Genomic DNA, 17809 nt, shown 5'->3' with positions numbered 1-17809 from the left:
GGAGGTGAAGGTTGGAGAAAGTGGAAGAACTTGAGTGTCCTGCACAGAGCCCTGACTCTGACTCAACCCCACTGAAGAACTTTGGGATGAACTGGAACTGGAGTCTCCTCAACATCTGATCTCACTAATGAACTTGTAAAATTTGGGAATGATCACAATCCACAAAGCTACAATCCGACACCTAGTGGAGAAGAGTGAAGGCTGTTCCAGCCAGAGGTTGTGATGGTCAGGTGTCCACATACTTTAGTTGGTAAATTGCTGTGGTATAAAGAGGAATTAAACAAACATTTGTCCTTGAGAAGACAGACAGAATAAAAGTATCAGGTATACATTTATCCAGCATTTATCCAATTATATCTGGAGTTAATTATACAACAGCTTTGTGGTTATAATCTCACACTAATTTGTCTATCGCATGAGTAGGCCAGAAAGTTCTTTCCAGCTGGATGCAGATTCCAATTCATGCTTGGGTTTTAATTCGATCCTGTAACAAGTCAGCTGTGTGAAGTCAAGATATTCAGCGTACTTTTTATCTGTGGATGGCTCCCTTTCACCGAGCTGAATGACTTTGCCTGGAGACAACCAGCAAACAGAGATAATGACACACATCTCCATTTCCAGATGCAATAAAATCAAGCTCACCGTCACGGACCGACTGTAAGGCAGCACGCAGTTGGACAAATTACCTTCTGACAGATTTTCTTTTTTAATACATGTTGCATCATGGCATGGTGATGTCACTGTATGTCTGTGTGTGTATCGTTGCGTTGGCGTCACACCGGCCAGATTGGGTCTATCAGCTTCTCGGTAGGGATCGCAGAAAGCAGATGAAGTTTTGAATTTATTCTGGAGTCGAGCCAGACCAGGCTGACCTTCAGGCCAACATGCTAGTGCTGAGCATCCAGGACATTACTGCATCGTGACTAACACCTAATGATAAAACCCTTTAGGGACGAATTATGCAGAAAGGCAGCATCTAGGTTATAATTTTGGTGAGAATTATAGCTCTTTTATGGTAGACACATTACTCTGGCACAACAGGATGTCTTCATTGCCTTCTGCAAATCATTTAAAAGCTGTAACTTGACATTTTCCACGACATCTTCAGGACACAGCAGTGTATGCTTTTCTCAGCAATAAGAAAAGCTGAGTTTGAAGATAAAGAGACACTGCTGTATACCCCAGTCAATCCCCAGACTGCTGTAACGTAAACAATTACAAGAACTAAATTGTCGTGCAGAGGTTCTGCAAAATCAAATTTCACTGTAAATGGACAAATATTATTTTGCCTCACACCTCCAGGGTTTAAGGGTTCGATTCTTGGCTCCACCCTTGTGTGTGGAGTTTGCTTGTTCTCATGCCTCAGGGTTTGATCCACCACCAAAGCCATGCATTATATGCTGATTGGCATCTCTAAATTCTATGTAGTGTGTAAATGGGTGTGTGCCTTGTGATGGGTTGCTACCCCTTCCAGGATGTGACCTGCAATGTCCCCCCGAGTCACCTTAGATAGACACCAGGTTCCCTGTGACCCTGTGTTGGAAGAACTCCTACAGAAAATGGCTGGCTAAATAACTAAAGATTGATTTTGCTTATAACAGCACATTCTAAAATAAATTTATTTTAGTAATTAAAAGAAACTGGACAGGTTGTGGTTAAGTTTGTGGGTGTATGTCTTAAAAAAAAACTCCCATGGAAGGCATTCTGAAGTTTAGCTGAAGCTGAGTGACCTTCTATTGTTGTACAACATAAACAAAGCAGCTTTGTCCACAATCACAGAGTCAGAGTCTGCTTTGCCAACGTGATTCAGCCCATATTGTCCCCCGCTCTGTAACCTCCATCTCTGACCTCCCCTGACAAAGACTGAGCTGCACGACAGACTTCCTGGCATGGCTGCCATTCAAGATAGTGGAGAAAGCAGCATGGCTCAGAGAGATGGCAGTCTGAAACGCTCCAGCCGTAGTGAGGTCAACGTGAAGGGGGAATAGAGACGAGGCTGAGAGATCATTATTAACCCTGAGGTGTCAAGGCGACTTTTGGGATTCTGTCAGTGCTGAATCCCAAATGTTTAGTATCTCCAGGAGGATTCTGCTGGATGTCTGGACTTAGGCTGCTGCTTAGGTTCCATGGGTGATTTTTTCTCTCCTTTCTTTCTTTAGTCTTAACACTTTTTCTTAATCAAGCCCATGGGGAGAGAAATAAACCCGCAAATGTGAGGCAGTGGGCTTTGCTCTGGGTAGAAGATCTGTAATAATCATCTCCTGTTTGATTGCAAATTTAGCTTTATTGATTCGGCAGATGCTTTCTGTCCAAAGTGACCTACACGCAGAATCCAATCTAATCATAAAGCAGAGCAGGTCAAGTTTAATGGCCATCCTCAAAACGTTGGTCCGACAACAATCCTCTGACAGTCATGGGAAAGAACCTTAGCTCTGGACCTTAATCAGAGATCAATAGCAGAGGAGTTTTTCCAAACCCTGATGGAGACATGCCTTGTAGATTTGCTGGAAATTAAGAGCAGGAGATAGCCATGGTAATTTTTGTAAGATGTTGATAGGGAGAGGAGATATGCTTTCTACATGCTGTTTGGACTGATGGAAACAGTCAGGAATATGTGCGTGGGGTTTGCATACAGATTAAGTCTGTAGTTTGCTTCCTCCTCTCAAGCATTCATTTAGGTGATTTGAAATTGGACCTACAGTGTTTTGGGTAAATTGGTCTTTTGCAAAATGGCAAGGAATGAAATCACAGGGATAAAAGCACTGCCTCGCTTTAAAGCAAGAAAAAAAGTATTTTTAAAAACTAATGCTGTCATTTTGAGTTTTTTGAGGGATTTCAAAGGTCAAACAAGTTGCAACCTTTTAATCGCAATGAGTCAGTGCACCAAAAGCTCTTTCTGGAGATTTTCGACAGGAGGGAAAGGCTGTGCTGCCGTCAGTGACATAAATCAGAAAGCTGGTGCATGCAGAAGCTTTCATCTAGGTATTTCTGGTGACAGGAGAATACAAGAGTCCCTTTTCTCTCCCACTTTTCAAAGAGCTTCTCTTTTTGCAAGGCTTTGTTATCTTTAGGCCTGGGAAGCGCTGATAACAGTGAATGATAATGCAACAAAGGGCCACTGAGCGATATTGCATTTCTCTAGCTTGGATTTAAACTGAAATGCTGAGGCAAAAAAAATGGCATCAAGGGAAGACACCTATTAAAGCTGCATCATGTCTGGTTCATGCAGTTCAGAGAAAGAAATCACATGCAGCAATAAACAAGTAAAAGCTGTTATTGCGTAAATATGGCAGGTGGAGAATAAAACATATTTCCACAGTGTGCACAAGCTCTGTTTGTGAGTTTTGCAATCTCTTCTTGGAGAAATGGTACCATGGATGAATGGATGAAAGAAATAGATCTTTGGTATCTTTGTTAGACTGTCAAGAAAACATGGGGAATAGAGAATGGATGTAGAAATAAAGATCTAAAATATCCATCCAGCCATCCATTTTCTGTAGCGTTTATCCTACACAGGGTCATGGGGAGCTTGGAGTCTTTTGGACAAGATCCAAACCCATCACAGATCTCAAACCCATCACAAATCCCAACCCAGCCAATCACACACCAATTCATACACTACAGACTTATTTAAAGATGCCATTAAAAAAATCAGAGAAGCCAGAGGAACCCCCCTAAGCAAAGGGAGAAATGAAAACCACGCCCACACAGGGCAAAGATGGGAACCCAAACCCTGGAGGTGTGAGTACAATGCTTGTAATTTCAGCTACAAAGGTCTCAAATAGCTACAAAGGTCTCAAATAGCTTCGATAATATGGTGTTACTCATTAAAATGTGTTAGGGATCCATCTGGGTCATGGCACCAATTTATAATACATTTGGCACCACAAGTATGAGATGTTACTGATCCTTAGATGTTCATTTACACACTGGATCAGTTTAATGTTATAGTCAGTCATTAGTCTGTATTACACACATACATTAATCAGATAATCTCATAATAAAATAACAATATGTTAATTTAAAACAATCCTTTATGCGTATGATTGAGGTGACAATAGACATTGATTGGATCGGATAATTTGTTTAACATAAGCAGCAATCCTGATTCTTGTAGTTTTGTTCGGATAAGTAGCTTTAGATAAGAAGCAAAGATTATGTAAAGCAAATCTCCACAATCCACTGAATTAAATTTCATCCTTTTCACACAGTTGAAATGTGTTCAGATGTGACATTAGTATTGAGGGCGTAAGCGGTGATGTGTCTGATTCTGAGATCGGTGTGTGTCTGAAATCACAAATCAACACATACTGTAAATTCTGTTAAAGCAAAATAAAAATAAAAAAGATGTCATAATACTATAGTGTATTAATTAAAACTATTGACCATGATACTGTGCGATCCCTCATCTCCTGGACAGTTGAATTGTTCAACCTTTTACTAATGACCCGTTTTATAAAACGTCCAAACGCCGTACTCATCCAGCGAGGGCTGAACCTGACAATCAGAGTGTTTCTGCACTGAAATTAATGTTCAGCCATCTGCAGAGCGACTGCTGTGACTTATTAAAAAGGAGTTTCTCTGTAAATAGTTCTCACTTTTATTTCCAACAGAAATAAAAGGCATCAGATCCTTAAAGCTCGGCTGTGTTTCCTGTCATTTTTTTGATTCAAGTCGTACTTCCTGCTCATTAAATGCTGTTGCTAATGAAACCTTCATATAAATATAACTAAACGTTCCTTCAGACACACAACAAACACGTTTTCGTCCACTTAATCAGGAAATAAATCACCTTTAGGGATCTAAATATCCGTTCCACATGAAACACTAAATTAAGTCATCTAGCTTCTTATTATATATTAAATTAAAGGGAATGAGAAACAGTTGGATGCAGGACAGCGAGTCCATCATCACTTTAGCTCTGGCATCCATAAATTAGAGAGAAAAAAACAAAACCAGATACATTTTTCAGTGTTCCGTTGCCCTCTATCTCTCTCCTCCACCCATATTCTCCTTTTCTCTTCTTCCATGAGTCATGAGCCTATCTGGTAAGATTTATGAATATGTTCGAATAGCCTGAGCCAACAGTTTTCAAAGTGGTGGAGAGAAAATAAATTAAACAGCCCCACAGGCAATTCATCTGCAGTTTGATGGATTACATACCCATCATCACACTCTCCCTCTTTCCCTCTCTGTCGCCTTCAAATAACAGGAGGAAAAAAAAACCTTGGTAAACAAACAAACAGGAACAAAACAAATCAATTAAGACGTATGTGCATCGGGGGCTGGCAGCGATAAATTCAGGGCTGGAAATGAAGTTATGAAAAACAATCGTTTTGAGCCATCGTTGCTCCTGAAATATTAAAAGGTAAAAAAAAAAAAAGTGTGATGAAACTATAAACCAAATCGCATAAATTTATCAAATTAAAGCCAAAACATGTTTGCCGTAAGAAACTGAGTATATTTTGGTTTTGGGTTTGTGTTTGAGGTGGACATTAAGAGCTATACTCACATTTCCTCTAAATATTTGGACACCTGTTTAATGAAAATTTGATTCTTTTGAATCATTTCCTTTTCGGTTTGGTTTGGATTCACATATAAATGCATATAAACAAACAACAGAAAAAGGAAAAGAAATATAAATTCTTTTATTCCAATGCACACACTGTGGATAGCACAAAAATCTCCCATTCTCAGAAAACATGGAGTTGGTTTTATAAATGAGGTGTTTGATTTACTTCCTTCAGCCAAGTCGATTCAGAGTCAAATCTTTCTCAGGTGCGGATCAAACCTAGCTCTCTCAGACCCGAGTGTGAGTCCACCCCACTACACTACCCCACATAGAACAGACTGCACACTGGACTGGTTGTGAAAGCACCTTTAAACTTTCTCATCACAAACCAGCACGTCGGCAGAGACTCCGAGATGAAAATGGCTTTCTGAACAGACAGGAATGACTGTAATCAAAATCTGAGGCGTACAGATAATCAGAAACGTTTACAGCTTAATCTTGCACTGTTTAATGTCATGCGATGTCAAAGCCGAGCCTCACATCAGACGCTGGAGTAGCAAGTAGGGGAATGGCTCTGTTTGAAAAAGCTCGGCAGCCGGCCACAGCCGCCTCTGTAATGCCGTATCATTTAGAAGATTGATGCCAGCGTGATTCAGTTCAATTCTCCGGGATGCCAGGCGCCCAGCTAGCTGATGAAATCTCTCCTGTGTGACCTGGGGGTCAGCTCTCAATTGGAGTTGGTCAATCTGGAGTGTGTTTCTGCTTGGACCAGCGGGCCGATAAATCAGCCACGAGCGCAGATTGCCGACCCTCTTTCCCCATGAGCTCGGACCGGGCTCGTTTTTTTTCTTTCCTCCCTGTATTGATTTGTTTTTTTTTCACTTTCAGACGGTGTTTGTGACAGCTCGACGTTTCTGCTTGTACACATTTATTTATGATAGAACTTTCCAGTAGGTTTAAAGGTAGAACAATACGATAAGTCAGTGCTAGGATAAACAAACTACCCTGTCATCAGCAGTGTTCTGGAATCTGATTGGTCAGGAAGCATTAATTAATTTTCAGTTCAGCCACAAATTACAGCTGCATATTAATGCACTTGTTCAAATACATTGGCGTTCCCACAGTAACCAGTAGGGTTAGGGTTTAGGGTTAGGGTTAAGTGCTGCAGTTAAGGGTTAGCATTTAGGATTTAGGGTTTTGTTTTAGGGTTAGGGATATTAGGGTTAGAGTTAAGGGTCACCACTAGGCTTAGGTATTAGGGGTAAGGGTTGGGATTAAGGGTTACGTATTAGGGTTAAGGGTTAGGATTAGGGGTTGGGGTTATTTGATATGGTGTTATTGATATAAACAGATTATAAGGAATGAAGGAGTCTCCAGTGTTAGTGTTTTGTTTTTGTGGGGTTTTTGAGAGTAAAACAAAAGAAACGATTGTTTATAACTGCTATAACATAATGTTTAATGGCTTCATCACAACAGTAAATGTGTATCTCTACATGGGTAAAAATATGACATGTTCCTTAGTTAATAACAAGAAAATTGCTGTGGGGTAAAAGGAATAAAACATGCTATTAGGACTGCTGAGAATAATTGACTTTCTGTAGGTAACAGTAACTCCATTTCATCTAACCAAATGTCTCAGAGTGTTTTGTTTCGGTTTACTTATAGGTCTTAAATGGAAGATTTTAGTCTAAACACTAGTACTGAATTCACATTGTATGCTTGTATACTCTGCATGGGCAGAAGTGAATTATTTATTATTCAGTAGTGAGGAATTAGTTGGGAGGAGGAAGAAGAAGAAGAAGAACACAAATTGCACACAATGATGGTGTCGGTAATCACGAGGTCCGCTGGCTAAAAATGGAAGGGCAGAAATTACACAGTGCACTAAATTACAGGTTGAGAGTTAGATGAGCTGTCCATGGCATTGATGCTGTCCACAGCACTGAAACATCAGCAATGAGGCTGAATGTTGGACACGTGGCATGTGATCTCGTCCTGCTCCCAGTTTCCATCAGATGGGAAATGAACTCTCCACGTTATGTTCGCGTTATGTGGAAGAAGTCGTCGATGAGCTATGACTGTGACTGTACAGTGTGATTGATGAGGCTAATATACAATTTCCTCTTCACTGTTTCTTTTTGCCCTCCTTTTTGTGTGTGAAGTCGAATCTACTCGCGTTCTCATGATTGATGTTATAATACGGCCATACGGCAATAAAATTACCCTGTAAATGATTTTATGAATTGATCGATATTTTTCAATATATGTCCTTTTTTACGACGCTGAAGAGACCACCACTTTTAAAAACGTCAAGCTGAGTGCATATTACACAGCTTTAATAACAGCATCCCGCTCGGAGGTTGTGTAATTGCTTCACTTATTGCCTCTGCACCCTGGAAGTTGGCTGACATGTAGAAAAAGTTATATATATTTTTTCTACTCATGTGGCAACGATTCAAACAGGAATCAATAAGCCTACAGAGTACCCAATATAAGTCAGAGTACCCAGTCAGAGCAAGAGTACCCAAATAGAGTCAGAGTACCCAGTCAAAGACAGAGTGCCCAATTAGTCTCAGAGTACCCAATCAAAGACAGTGTACCCAATCAGAATCAGAGTACCCAATCAAAGTCAGAGTACCCAGAGTCAGAGTACCCAAACAAAGACAGACTGCCCAATGAAAGGCAGCATAGCCAAAAAAAGACAGCGTACCCATCAGAAACAGAGTAAACAAATAGAGTCAGAGTACCCAATCAAAGACAGAGTACCCAATCAAATTGAGTCACAGTATCCAATCAGACCCAGATAACCCAATATGAATCATAGTACCCAATCAAAGACAGAGTAACCAAATCAATGTCAGAGCACCCAAATAGAGTAAGAGTACCCAATCAAAGTACCCATGAGAGTGAGGTGTGAGTGAATCAGTGAGAGAGAGAGAGAGAGAGAGAGAGAGAGAGAGAGAAAGTTTTATAAAGTGTAAATCTAAAGTGTGTGCTCTGATAGTTCCGATGCCAAGAGCGAGTGAATTTCAGTGCCACTGAATGATGTATGATGTGCAATTAGACGAGATGGGACTGTAATTTATAGAGCAGACCACCGGGGGCAGCGCAGTGAACTGGTTTCACCAGCACAGGGCAGAGTCCAGCATTCCCCAGCAGCAGCAGGTCCTCGCTCCCTGCTTGACATTCTGCAGTTTTTAGCCCATTAACTAAACTGACACGTCGGCATGGAAACTGTGCTGGAGCTACATTACACCTCACGCCTGAAGAAATCCCTCAGTGTGGCTGTGATTCGTCTCGCCGTTATTACGGCACTCATGCAGAACGGAACAGCATCGTATCACCCGTACAGACGTCTCATCGTCTTTCCACAACTCATCACGTTACTCCTTCTCGGGAGAACGAGCCATTACGAGACTCGAGTGAAGACGGCTTCCGAGATTCGAGCATCAGTGTGCTGTGTTTACCAGATCTTGGCAGCTGTTTAGCTTTCTATGCTTCCAGAAAGTGTGAAAGTAGCGAGAGAGTGTGAGATAATGTCATATGTAATCTGGGTGATGGCCAGAAAAAGAGAGAGGGGGGGGGGATTAAAGGAGGGAGAAAAGGAGAAAATAAAGGTTAAAGGGTGGAGGAGAAGGAGGTAAAGTGAGAGACTTTTTTTTTTTTGGAAAAGTTAAAAATGAAAGAGCGAAGAGAATGTGAGTGAAAGAGAGCAAGACGAAGAGAAATTTAATCAGAAAAATATTAAGCACCATTAGCTTTTTTTCCACTGTCAGCTAAAAAAAAAAAACTGCAATGGGATTTTCAAGGGTTCTTTAATATGTAATGTTTCTCTGTACAGTCCAAGAGACTCCCAAAAATCCTTCAAGGCTTTCTACAGTTTTCTACAGAACTTTTATTTCTATTTGACGGCAGCAGTGGTTCAAGTGGTTAAGGTTCTGGGTTGTTGGTCGGAGGATCAGGGTTCAAGCCCCAGCACCACTGAGCTCCACTGTTGGGCAATTAAGCAAGGCCCTTAATCCTCTCTGCCCAAGGGGCACTGTATCATAGCTGCCCCTGTGCTCTGACCCCAACTTCCTCAGCTGGGATACAGGAAGAAAAGAATTCCACTGTGCTGTCATGTATGTGTGGCGATAATAAAGTCAGTTCTTTCTAACATCATTTTGTAAATTTCAAGAAAAAGAAAAACAACAGAAAGAAGGAAATCTACATTTCTACAATAGTTCACACTAAACATGTTTTTGATTGAGAAACTCTCTAAATACTATAACTTTTCCTAAAAGCAAACCTTTACTTTTAAAACCTTATGTGGACTTTTAGGACAACATCAACCTTCTAATAAATACACACACTAACATTCTACACATACTGTATCTGCATCACACAACTCCACCTGACTGTACATGACTGTAGGAAGGACATTGTTCATAATCACACTCTTCAGTGTTTATAATAAATTATAATCACACTCTCCGGTTTCACCCAGATGAGGATGAGGTTCCCTTTTGAGTCTGGTTCCTATCAAAGTTTCTTCCTCTTACCATCTAAGGGAGTTTTTCCTCGCTACAGTCGCCTCAGGCTTTCTTATTAGGGATGATTTTGTCTAACATCTAGGACTTTTGCACTGTTTTTTATATGTTCTGTAAAGCTGCTTTGAGACAATGTCCATTGTTAAAAGTGCTATACAAATAAAACTGAATCGAATTGAAAACCAAATATCTATTTATTAACGTAATCTGTCTATTTATTAAGCAATTAAAGCAATTAAAGACTTTCTGGTAATGTAAAGACTTTCTACCCATGTGTAGGTGTGATGGTCAGGGGTGCACATACTTTCGACATGTCTCTTTAAGTCGATCTTTTATGCATTCTTCTTCATTGTGAGTATTCTCCTTTTGTTTTCTTTTCCGTCTTTTAGCCGTTAATTGTGTCATAGAGAGCATAACTTTCGATTGTGTTTTAAATGGAAACCGTTGATAAACTTTCGCATCGACTAAAGCTTGAGCTATCCTGCAGTGTGAAGGTAATTTGCATATAAATGCATTTACACTCCGAATCTAAATCCCTCGCGACGTCACACTTCACACACAAAGACCACGATGTTCAAAAGCAACTTAAAATACTACAAAAATATTAAAAATGGATGTGTTTTATGTCTGGGAGCGACAGCGTTCACTGCGTAGTGAAAGAAAGGGATAATGTTAATCTGATGTTTTCATTAAAGCAAAGAAATAATGAAAGTATTTCACTGAGTGATTAGGAGAGAGAGAGAGAGAGAGAGAGAGAGTTTGAGAGAATGAAAGATAATTTGAGAGAGTGTGAGAGAGTGAGACAGAATGTGAGAAAGTGAGAGAGAATGTGTGAGAGAGTATGATAGTGTGAGTGAGTTTGAGTGTTAGAGAATGTGAGAAAGTGAGCAAGAGTGTGAGGAAGTGAGAGAGAATGTGAGGAAGTGAGAGAGAATGTGAGAGAGAGGGAGAGAGAATGTGAGAGAGAGGGAGAGAGAATGTGAGAGAGTGACTAGGAGACAGCCAAAAAAGACAGGAAGAGTGTGAGGGAGTGTAAAATAGTGCGAGAAAGTCTCTGAATGGTAGAGAGTGGGAAAGTGAGAGAGAATGTCAGAGAGAGTGAGAGAGAAAATTTGAGAGAGTGAAAGGAAACAGAGAGAGGAGGAGAGACCACAAAAGAGTGGAAGAGAGTGTGAGGGAGTGAGAATGTGTGAGGGAGTGTAAAATAGTGTCAGAGTGTGAAAGAGTGAAAGAGTATGAGGGAGTGTGTGAGAGAGTGTAAAAGAGTGTGAGAAATTGATGGAGTATGAGAGAGTGTGTGAGAGAGTGAAAGAGTATGAGAGAGTGTAAGAGTGTGAGAGAGTGTGTGTGAGAGAGTGAAAGTGTGAGAGAGTGTAAAAGAGTAGGAGAGTGTGTAAGAGAGTGTAAAAGAGTATGAGAGAGTGTAAGAGAGTGTAAAAGAGTATGAGAGTGTGTAAGAGAGTGTAAAAGAGTATGAGAGAGTGTAAAAGAGTATGAGAGAGTGTAAAAGAGTAGGAGAGTGTGTAAGAGAGTGTAAAAGAGTATGAGAGAGTGAAAGAGTATGAGAGAGTGTAAAAGAGTATGAGAGAGTGTAAAAGAGTATGAGAGAGTGTAAAAGAGTATGAGAGAGTGTAAAAGAGTATGAGAGAGTGTAAAAGAGTAGGAGAGAGTGTAAAAGAGTATGAGAGAGTGTAAAAGAGTAGGAGAGTGTGTAAGAGAGTGTAAAAGAGTATGAGAGAGTGTAAAAGAGTAGGAGAGTGTGTAAGAGAGTGTAAAAGAGTATGAGAGAGTGAAAGAGTATGAGAGAGTGTAAAAGAGTATGAGAGAGTGTGTAAGAGAGTGTAAAAGAGCATGAGAGTGTAAAAGAGCATGAGAGAGTGAAAGAGTATGAGAGAGTGTAAAAGAGTAGGAGAGTGTGTAAGAGAGTGTAAAAGAGTATGAGAGAGTGTAAAAGAGTAGGAGAGTGTGTAAGAGAGTGTAAAAGAGTAGGAGAGTGTGTAAGAGAGTGTAAAAGAGTATGAGAGAGTGAAAGAGTATGAGAGAGTGAAAGAGTGTGAGAGTGTAAAAGAGCATGAGAGAGTGTGAGCGATTGTAAGAGTATGAGAGAGTGAAAGAGTATGAGAGAGTGAAAGAGTATGAGGGAGTGTAAGAGTGTGAGAGTGTAAAAGAGTATGAGAGAGTGTAAGAGTATGAGAGAGTGTGTGAGAGAGTGAAAGTGTATGAGAGAGTGTGAGGGAGTGTAAAATAGTGTCAGAGTTTGAGAGAGTGTGAGAGGTGAAGTCTAGCTCTGGGTGTGATTAGTAGGTCTAGTAGCAGTGCTGTGGCAGTGTAACAGAAAGAATGAGGTAGAGAACGAGGGAGCGAAGAGGAGTGAGAGCTGTTATTGTGAACTCGGGGCCGTTGGCACCGCTGCCACCACCGCCAAGCTGCACTCATCCGTAATCTCGCCATCTGGATTCATCCACAAATCACATTAAAGTCTCAGGCCCAGGAAGACATCATGCTAAATGAATACTGGCTCAGAGAAGGAGAGAAAGAGAGAGAGAGAGAGAGAGAGACACACACACATATACACACACACACACACACTGGTGCCATCCAGCTCTTTGTGGTCAGATATAAATCAGCTCTTACACACTCATGGCACCTCCGGCTTTTTTCACATCAGCACTGAAGTACAGCAGAGAAACGTGTGTGTGTGTGTGTGTTTGTGTGTGTAAATATGTGTGAAGAAGAAATAAATAAAGGAGCAAACCCAATCACCGAACATAACATTAGCCTCCTCGTTCTTCTGTCCATAAAATCAAGCAATATGCAAATTCCAGGTTATGAGAAAACGTCATTTTCTTTCCGAACCTGCTGAGTTAACAACACCGCGTAACTTTCTGCTAATTCCAGGACGAACAATAACACGCCCCGGTCCGGGCCGCTGCGTTATTGCTAAATCTGGATCCCATTATCGCGTATATACGGAGTTAATTGGAAAAGTTTGCAGTCCTTATGGATGTTAAATTAAAAAAAAAAGTTAGCATGTACCTCTACATAATTTCATAAAGTCGGGAAAAAAAGAAAAGTAGGTGATGAGACAGGATCGAATATTAGGAGAGAAATGATTCGAAAGCAGAGATGTGAAATCTGGAGGTTAAGATAATATTTATATTAGAGAATATGATATTCGTTTGTTTATCTTTCCTAATATCTTGACATAGATTATTAGCCTTTATTTTAATTATTGTTTAATCTTAATTATTCTTTATTTTCCTGGGGTGTTTTGTCTTTGTTGTCTCTAAGCTCCTCCTTTCATCCAGAATTTATCCATATGATCTATTAAGAATGCCTTGATGCCTTGTAATGGAGTGATAATAAAGGCGCTATAGTTTTATTATGAAGGATTTTCTATAGCGTTTTAGCTTCATGGCTCTGAGAAAAAAAAAATATATAAACAAGCTTTTACAGATCTCTGGAAGCACTCTGCCTCTCTCTCCGTACCACTCTTCTGTCTCTAATGCACTCTCTCCCATATGCCTGGAGTACTTTGGATGTCCTCTCTTCCCCCTCCTTTAACCGTTTCTCTTTTCTCCATCTTTCTCCCTCTCACGAAACTTTCTCGATGTGAAACAAATACTCGCTCTTTGTTCTCTGGTTCATTCTCTCTCTTTGAATGACTCTCTCACAGCACACACACACACACACACGCATGAAAGGATATAATGTGTGGCCTGGTAAATAAGCCGAAACAGATCAGGACAGAACGCATCAATCACGGCTCCTTTTTATCCCATTACGGCGAACCCCTCCCACCCGTGAGGGACGTTTCAAAGTCAAACCGACCTGCGGCCAAACTTCGTCAGCGTGTAAACTCACACACGCGAGTGCTGACGTCATGACAGAATGTAAGCCCTGCTTTTAGTACTGGTGGTATTTTCCAGATGGATATCTGACCTGTGTGGGAAATGCCTCTGCTAATGCTCGAATACACACAGCTGTAATAGAATCAGTCATCTCAGCCTCCATCTCATTCTGCTCTGCCTTTGCATCATCATCATCTTGCCAGCAGAAATTACACCAAATTGTGCGTCATGCAGAGAAAATCACTGGATGTAGGATTCAAATCTTCTCACACTGGTACTTGGGTGGAATGAAAGAGGAAAGCAGGAGAAGTCTTGGCCAATAGCTCACAGTCTCGTCGTGCTCATTTGGAGGCCATGTTCTCTTGGGAAAGACTGATCATGTGCTTTAAATACATAGACTAAGCAAGACTGAGACTAATTAAGAGTCTAAACCTTTAAGACTGAGACTAAACAATAGTCAGAGCCTTAAAGACTTAGACTAACCAAGAGTAAGACCTTTTAAGACTGAGACTAACCAAGAGTCAGAGCCTTAAAGATTAAAACTTACTAAGAGTCAGAGACCTAAAGACTGAGACTAACCAAGAGTCCAAGCCTTTAAGACTGAGACTAACCAAGAGTCTGAGCCTTTAAGTCTAACACTAACCAAGATTCAGAGCCCTGAAAACTGAGCCCTAGCATAGTCTAAGCCTTTAAGACTGAGACAAACTAAGAGTCAGAGCTATTAACACTGAGACTAAACAATAGTGAGAGACTTAAAGACTGAGACTAACCAAGAGTCAGAGGCTTAAAGACTGAGACTAACCAAGAGTCAGAGGCCTAAAGACTGAGAATAACCAATAGTCAGAACCTTTAAGATGAACACTAACCAATAGTCAGAGCCTTAAAAATTAAGACTTACTAAGAGTCAGAGCCCTAAAGACTGAGACTAACCAAAAGTGAGAGACTTAAAGACTGAGATGAACTAAGAGTCAGAGCTTTTCAGACTGAAACTAACCAAAAGTCAAAGACTTAAAGACTGAGAATAACCAGTAGTGAGATACTTAAAGACTGAGACTTACCAAGAGTCCAAGCCTTTAAGACTGAGACCAACCAAGAGTCGGTGACTTAAAGACTGAGACTAAACAAGAGTCAGAGTCTTTAAGACTGAGACAAACTAAGAGTCAAAACCTTTAAGACTAATGCTAACCAAAAATGAGAGCCCTAAAGATTAAGATTTTCTAAGGGTCAGAGACTTACAGACTGAGACTAACCAATAGTCAGAGACTTAAAGACTGTATTGCATTGTATTTATTCATTTAAACAACCTGATTGTTGGCTATTTCTTGTCCATGCTGATTTATATTTTGAGAGATTTCTTTCTGGGTTTTGGGATTCATTGGTTGTTTGGCAATCCTTTAGATAGAGCAATATCTGACCACTTACTGTTTTATTATTCATGCAGGTTTTTTTTCCTTTCAATTTTCATCTCTGCTCTCCAGTCTGCTAGTGTGACCTTGCTCATGTTGTGTTTGGGAATAAATCATTTCTACAATGATCAATATTTTAAAGAATGTATGAAATAAAAAATAACACATTCTGAATGATACACACACTCGTACATTTTCCAACTAGCATGAGGCAGGCAGTATGTGGTGTCCAGAGAGAACACATTCCTATACATTTGACCACTCCGCTTTTATTCTTGATACACCTCTACAAAGTTCTCTTTAATGGCAAGTCAATAACCACCATTGTGTTGGTTCTCTGGATGTTCTCTGCAGGTCTCCAGGTGATTCTCCCTGAGTACCTGCAGGAGAAGTTTGTGCAGTCTGCTCTAAGCTACATCATGTGCAATGGCGAGGGAGAGTACGTGTGTCGCAGCAACCAGTGCATCTGCCAGTGCGCTGACGAATTCCCACAATGCAACTGTCCCACCACCGACCTGCAGATCATGGAGAACACGCTCCGGGGAATGTCCGAGTCCTGGGCCGCTTCCTACAAGGACTTTGAGAACTCAGGTAATTTGGAAGGTCATCTAGTTCTACAATTTAGTGCAAATGATTTCAAACAACTCTTTTGAAAGTGAGTCAGATGATTCGATTCCCCAGGCTTTGATTCTCAGGTGGTTCTATATGAAACTATATAAGCTATATTTTAATCAGTAAAGATTTGTCAATTTTTTTTTCCCACAATCTGCGAGCCACCTGACTTTGGAGCAGTGCCGCATGTTAACGCCATTCAGCCGATCTCCAATAAAGCGGCCATGAATTATTCACAGGCTGTCATGCCTTCTGTCGGAGAAGAGAGGCTCCTCACGACAGTCAATTTTAGCCTTTCTGCCTGGATCCACAGAGCTCGGCGTGATCAAAAAAGCTCAGCAAGAATACACGTTTTACAGCCGAGCGAAAGAAACTTTGCTTCGGGGGCCATTTTACATGCAGACAACGTCTCTTGCATTTTTTGCACAACAGGCTATACATCATCTTTCTGCATATTTCCAAAAATCTTCAAACACTTACAGTAATTAAGAAATGATGGATAATTCTACCAGTCTTATCACTTATCTCCATGTAGCAAGCATGTTAGCAGGGAAAACAACATCAATTAAAATAAACCGCTGACAACATATGCAAATATTATGTGCTACAAACTGCAATGTTACAAAATATCAGTGTTTTAAGTCTACAAATAAATTCATCATCCAATTACGGGATCTTACGCCACTGTGCTGCTGGGTTCTGAAATCTGATTGGGTGGAAGGAGTTGTTTCACATCTAATTACATCAAACACTCTGGATGACAGAAAAAAATTCAAAAAATCCTTCTTTTTGTTTTTTCCCTCTAAAAAACACCCTTTTCCCTCTAAAAATTCCACCTTTGAGCATTGGTGTAAAGAGAAAGTAACATCCACAAGAAAGTCTTTGACGTCCGACGTCCTTTCCCCTTCAGTGAATCGACTTAAAGAGTGAAGTTTGGTCTGATTTCTGCATTAGCTCAGAAAAATCAAAATAAAATTTTAAAAACATGAATAAAAGAATACTCCAAGCAGAAATGTCGGCTCACTGGAGTGGAAAGGACGTGGGGACAGTATAGGTTTCGGGTGGTCTTAAAGTTGGACATCAAGTCTCTAAACTAATCCATATTTTATATTTGCACTGGGCAGCTAAAGAAAGCAAAAAGTACACATGAAGTAAACTAAATACTAATGAATAGATGACAGTCTTCTTCAGATGAACCAAACATCATCCTGTATATTTAGAGGTGTTGAGTTTCGTCATTTCGTATCCGCCCCTCAGTCTCTCTCCTCTGGTCAGTAGCAGAGCTGATATTCCTAAACAGACGAAATTCCTTTTCATTTATGTAAGCCTCAAACCTGGCACACCAGCAAGCCAGCGTTCCCCATACTCCCCACACGAAAAGAGGAAAAAATAACCAAAATAGGTTTCTCTCTGAGGACTTGGCGTAATATCTACCTCACCAGCCTCACAGCTTATGTATTATTAACAAGTAATAAAAGGCCCAAATAAAACCTGACACTCAGATATACTTATAGTGAACAGAGGACACTCAAATTGAGTTTGAAGGCCTCAAGGTCGACGCAATATTTCTGGAGACGGGCCTGGCAATAAACGAACCGGTCCTGGGTGTGTGATAAACACGGAAAGGAAAGCGGACGGGGGAGGAAAAATAAAACGAAAGTCAGCAAAAGGCACAAAGCGGTCCTCCGAGACGCATCATTGCTCCGGTCGGGACACAGTAATTGTTTGAAACGGTTAATCGGTTGATTGGATGGATGTGAACTACTCTCAGAACTTTGCCTTTCTGGAAACTTTGAACAAGTGTTATCAGAGCAATACTTTATGGAATAATATCAAATATAATGCAAGCATGGGTGAACATTTTAACATGGGACTTAAATAATAATGAGCTACAAATAA

General features: G+C 40.5%; 1 protein-coding gene across 1 annotated transcript in view; it reads left to right on the top strand.

The window, feature by feature from the left end:
* The window catches only part of brinp1 (bone morphogenetic protein/retinoic acid inducible neural-specific 1), a 127153-nt gene that overhangs the window by 95549 nt on the left and 13795 nt on the right, over nucleotides 1–17809 (top strand). Inside the window, exon 6 of the mRNA XM_058383650.1 lies at nucleotides 15653–15889. Coding sequence (XP_058239633.1) covers nucleotides 15653–15889 — 237 coding nt within the window. The remainder of the gene's footprint in view (nucleotides 1–15652; nucleotides 15890–17809) is intronic.

Source organism: Hemibagrus wyckioides, linkage group LG28 (genome assembly GCF_019097595.1).
Source record: "Hemibagrus wyckioides isolate EC202008001 linkage group LG28, SWU_Hwy_1.0, whole genome shotgun sequence".
Taxonomy (NCBI): Eukaryota; Metazoa; Chordata; class Actinopteri; order Siluriformes; family Bagridae; genus Hemibagrus; species Hemibagrus wyckioides.
This window is presented reverse-complemented; position numbering and strand designations above follow the sequence as displayed.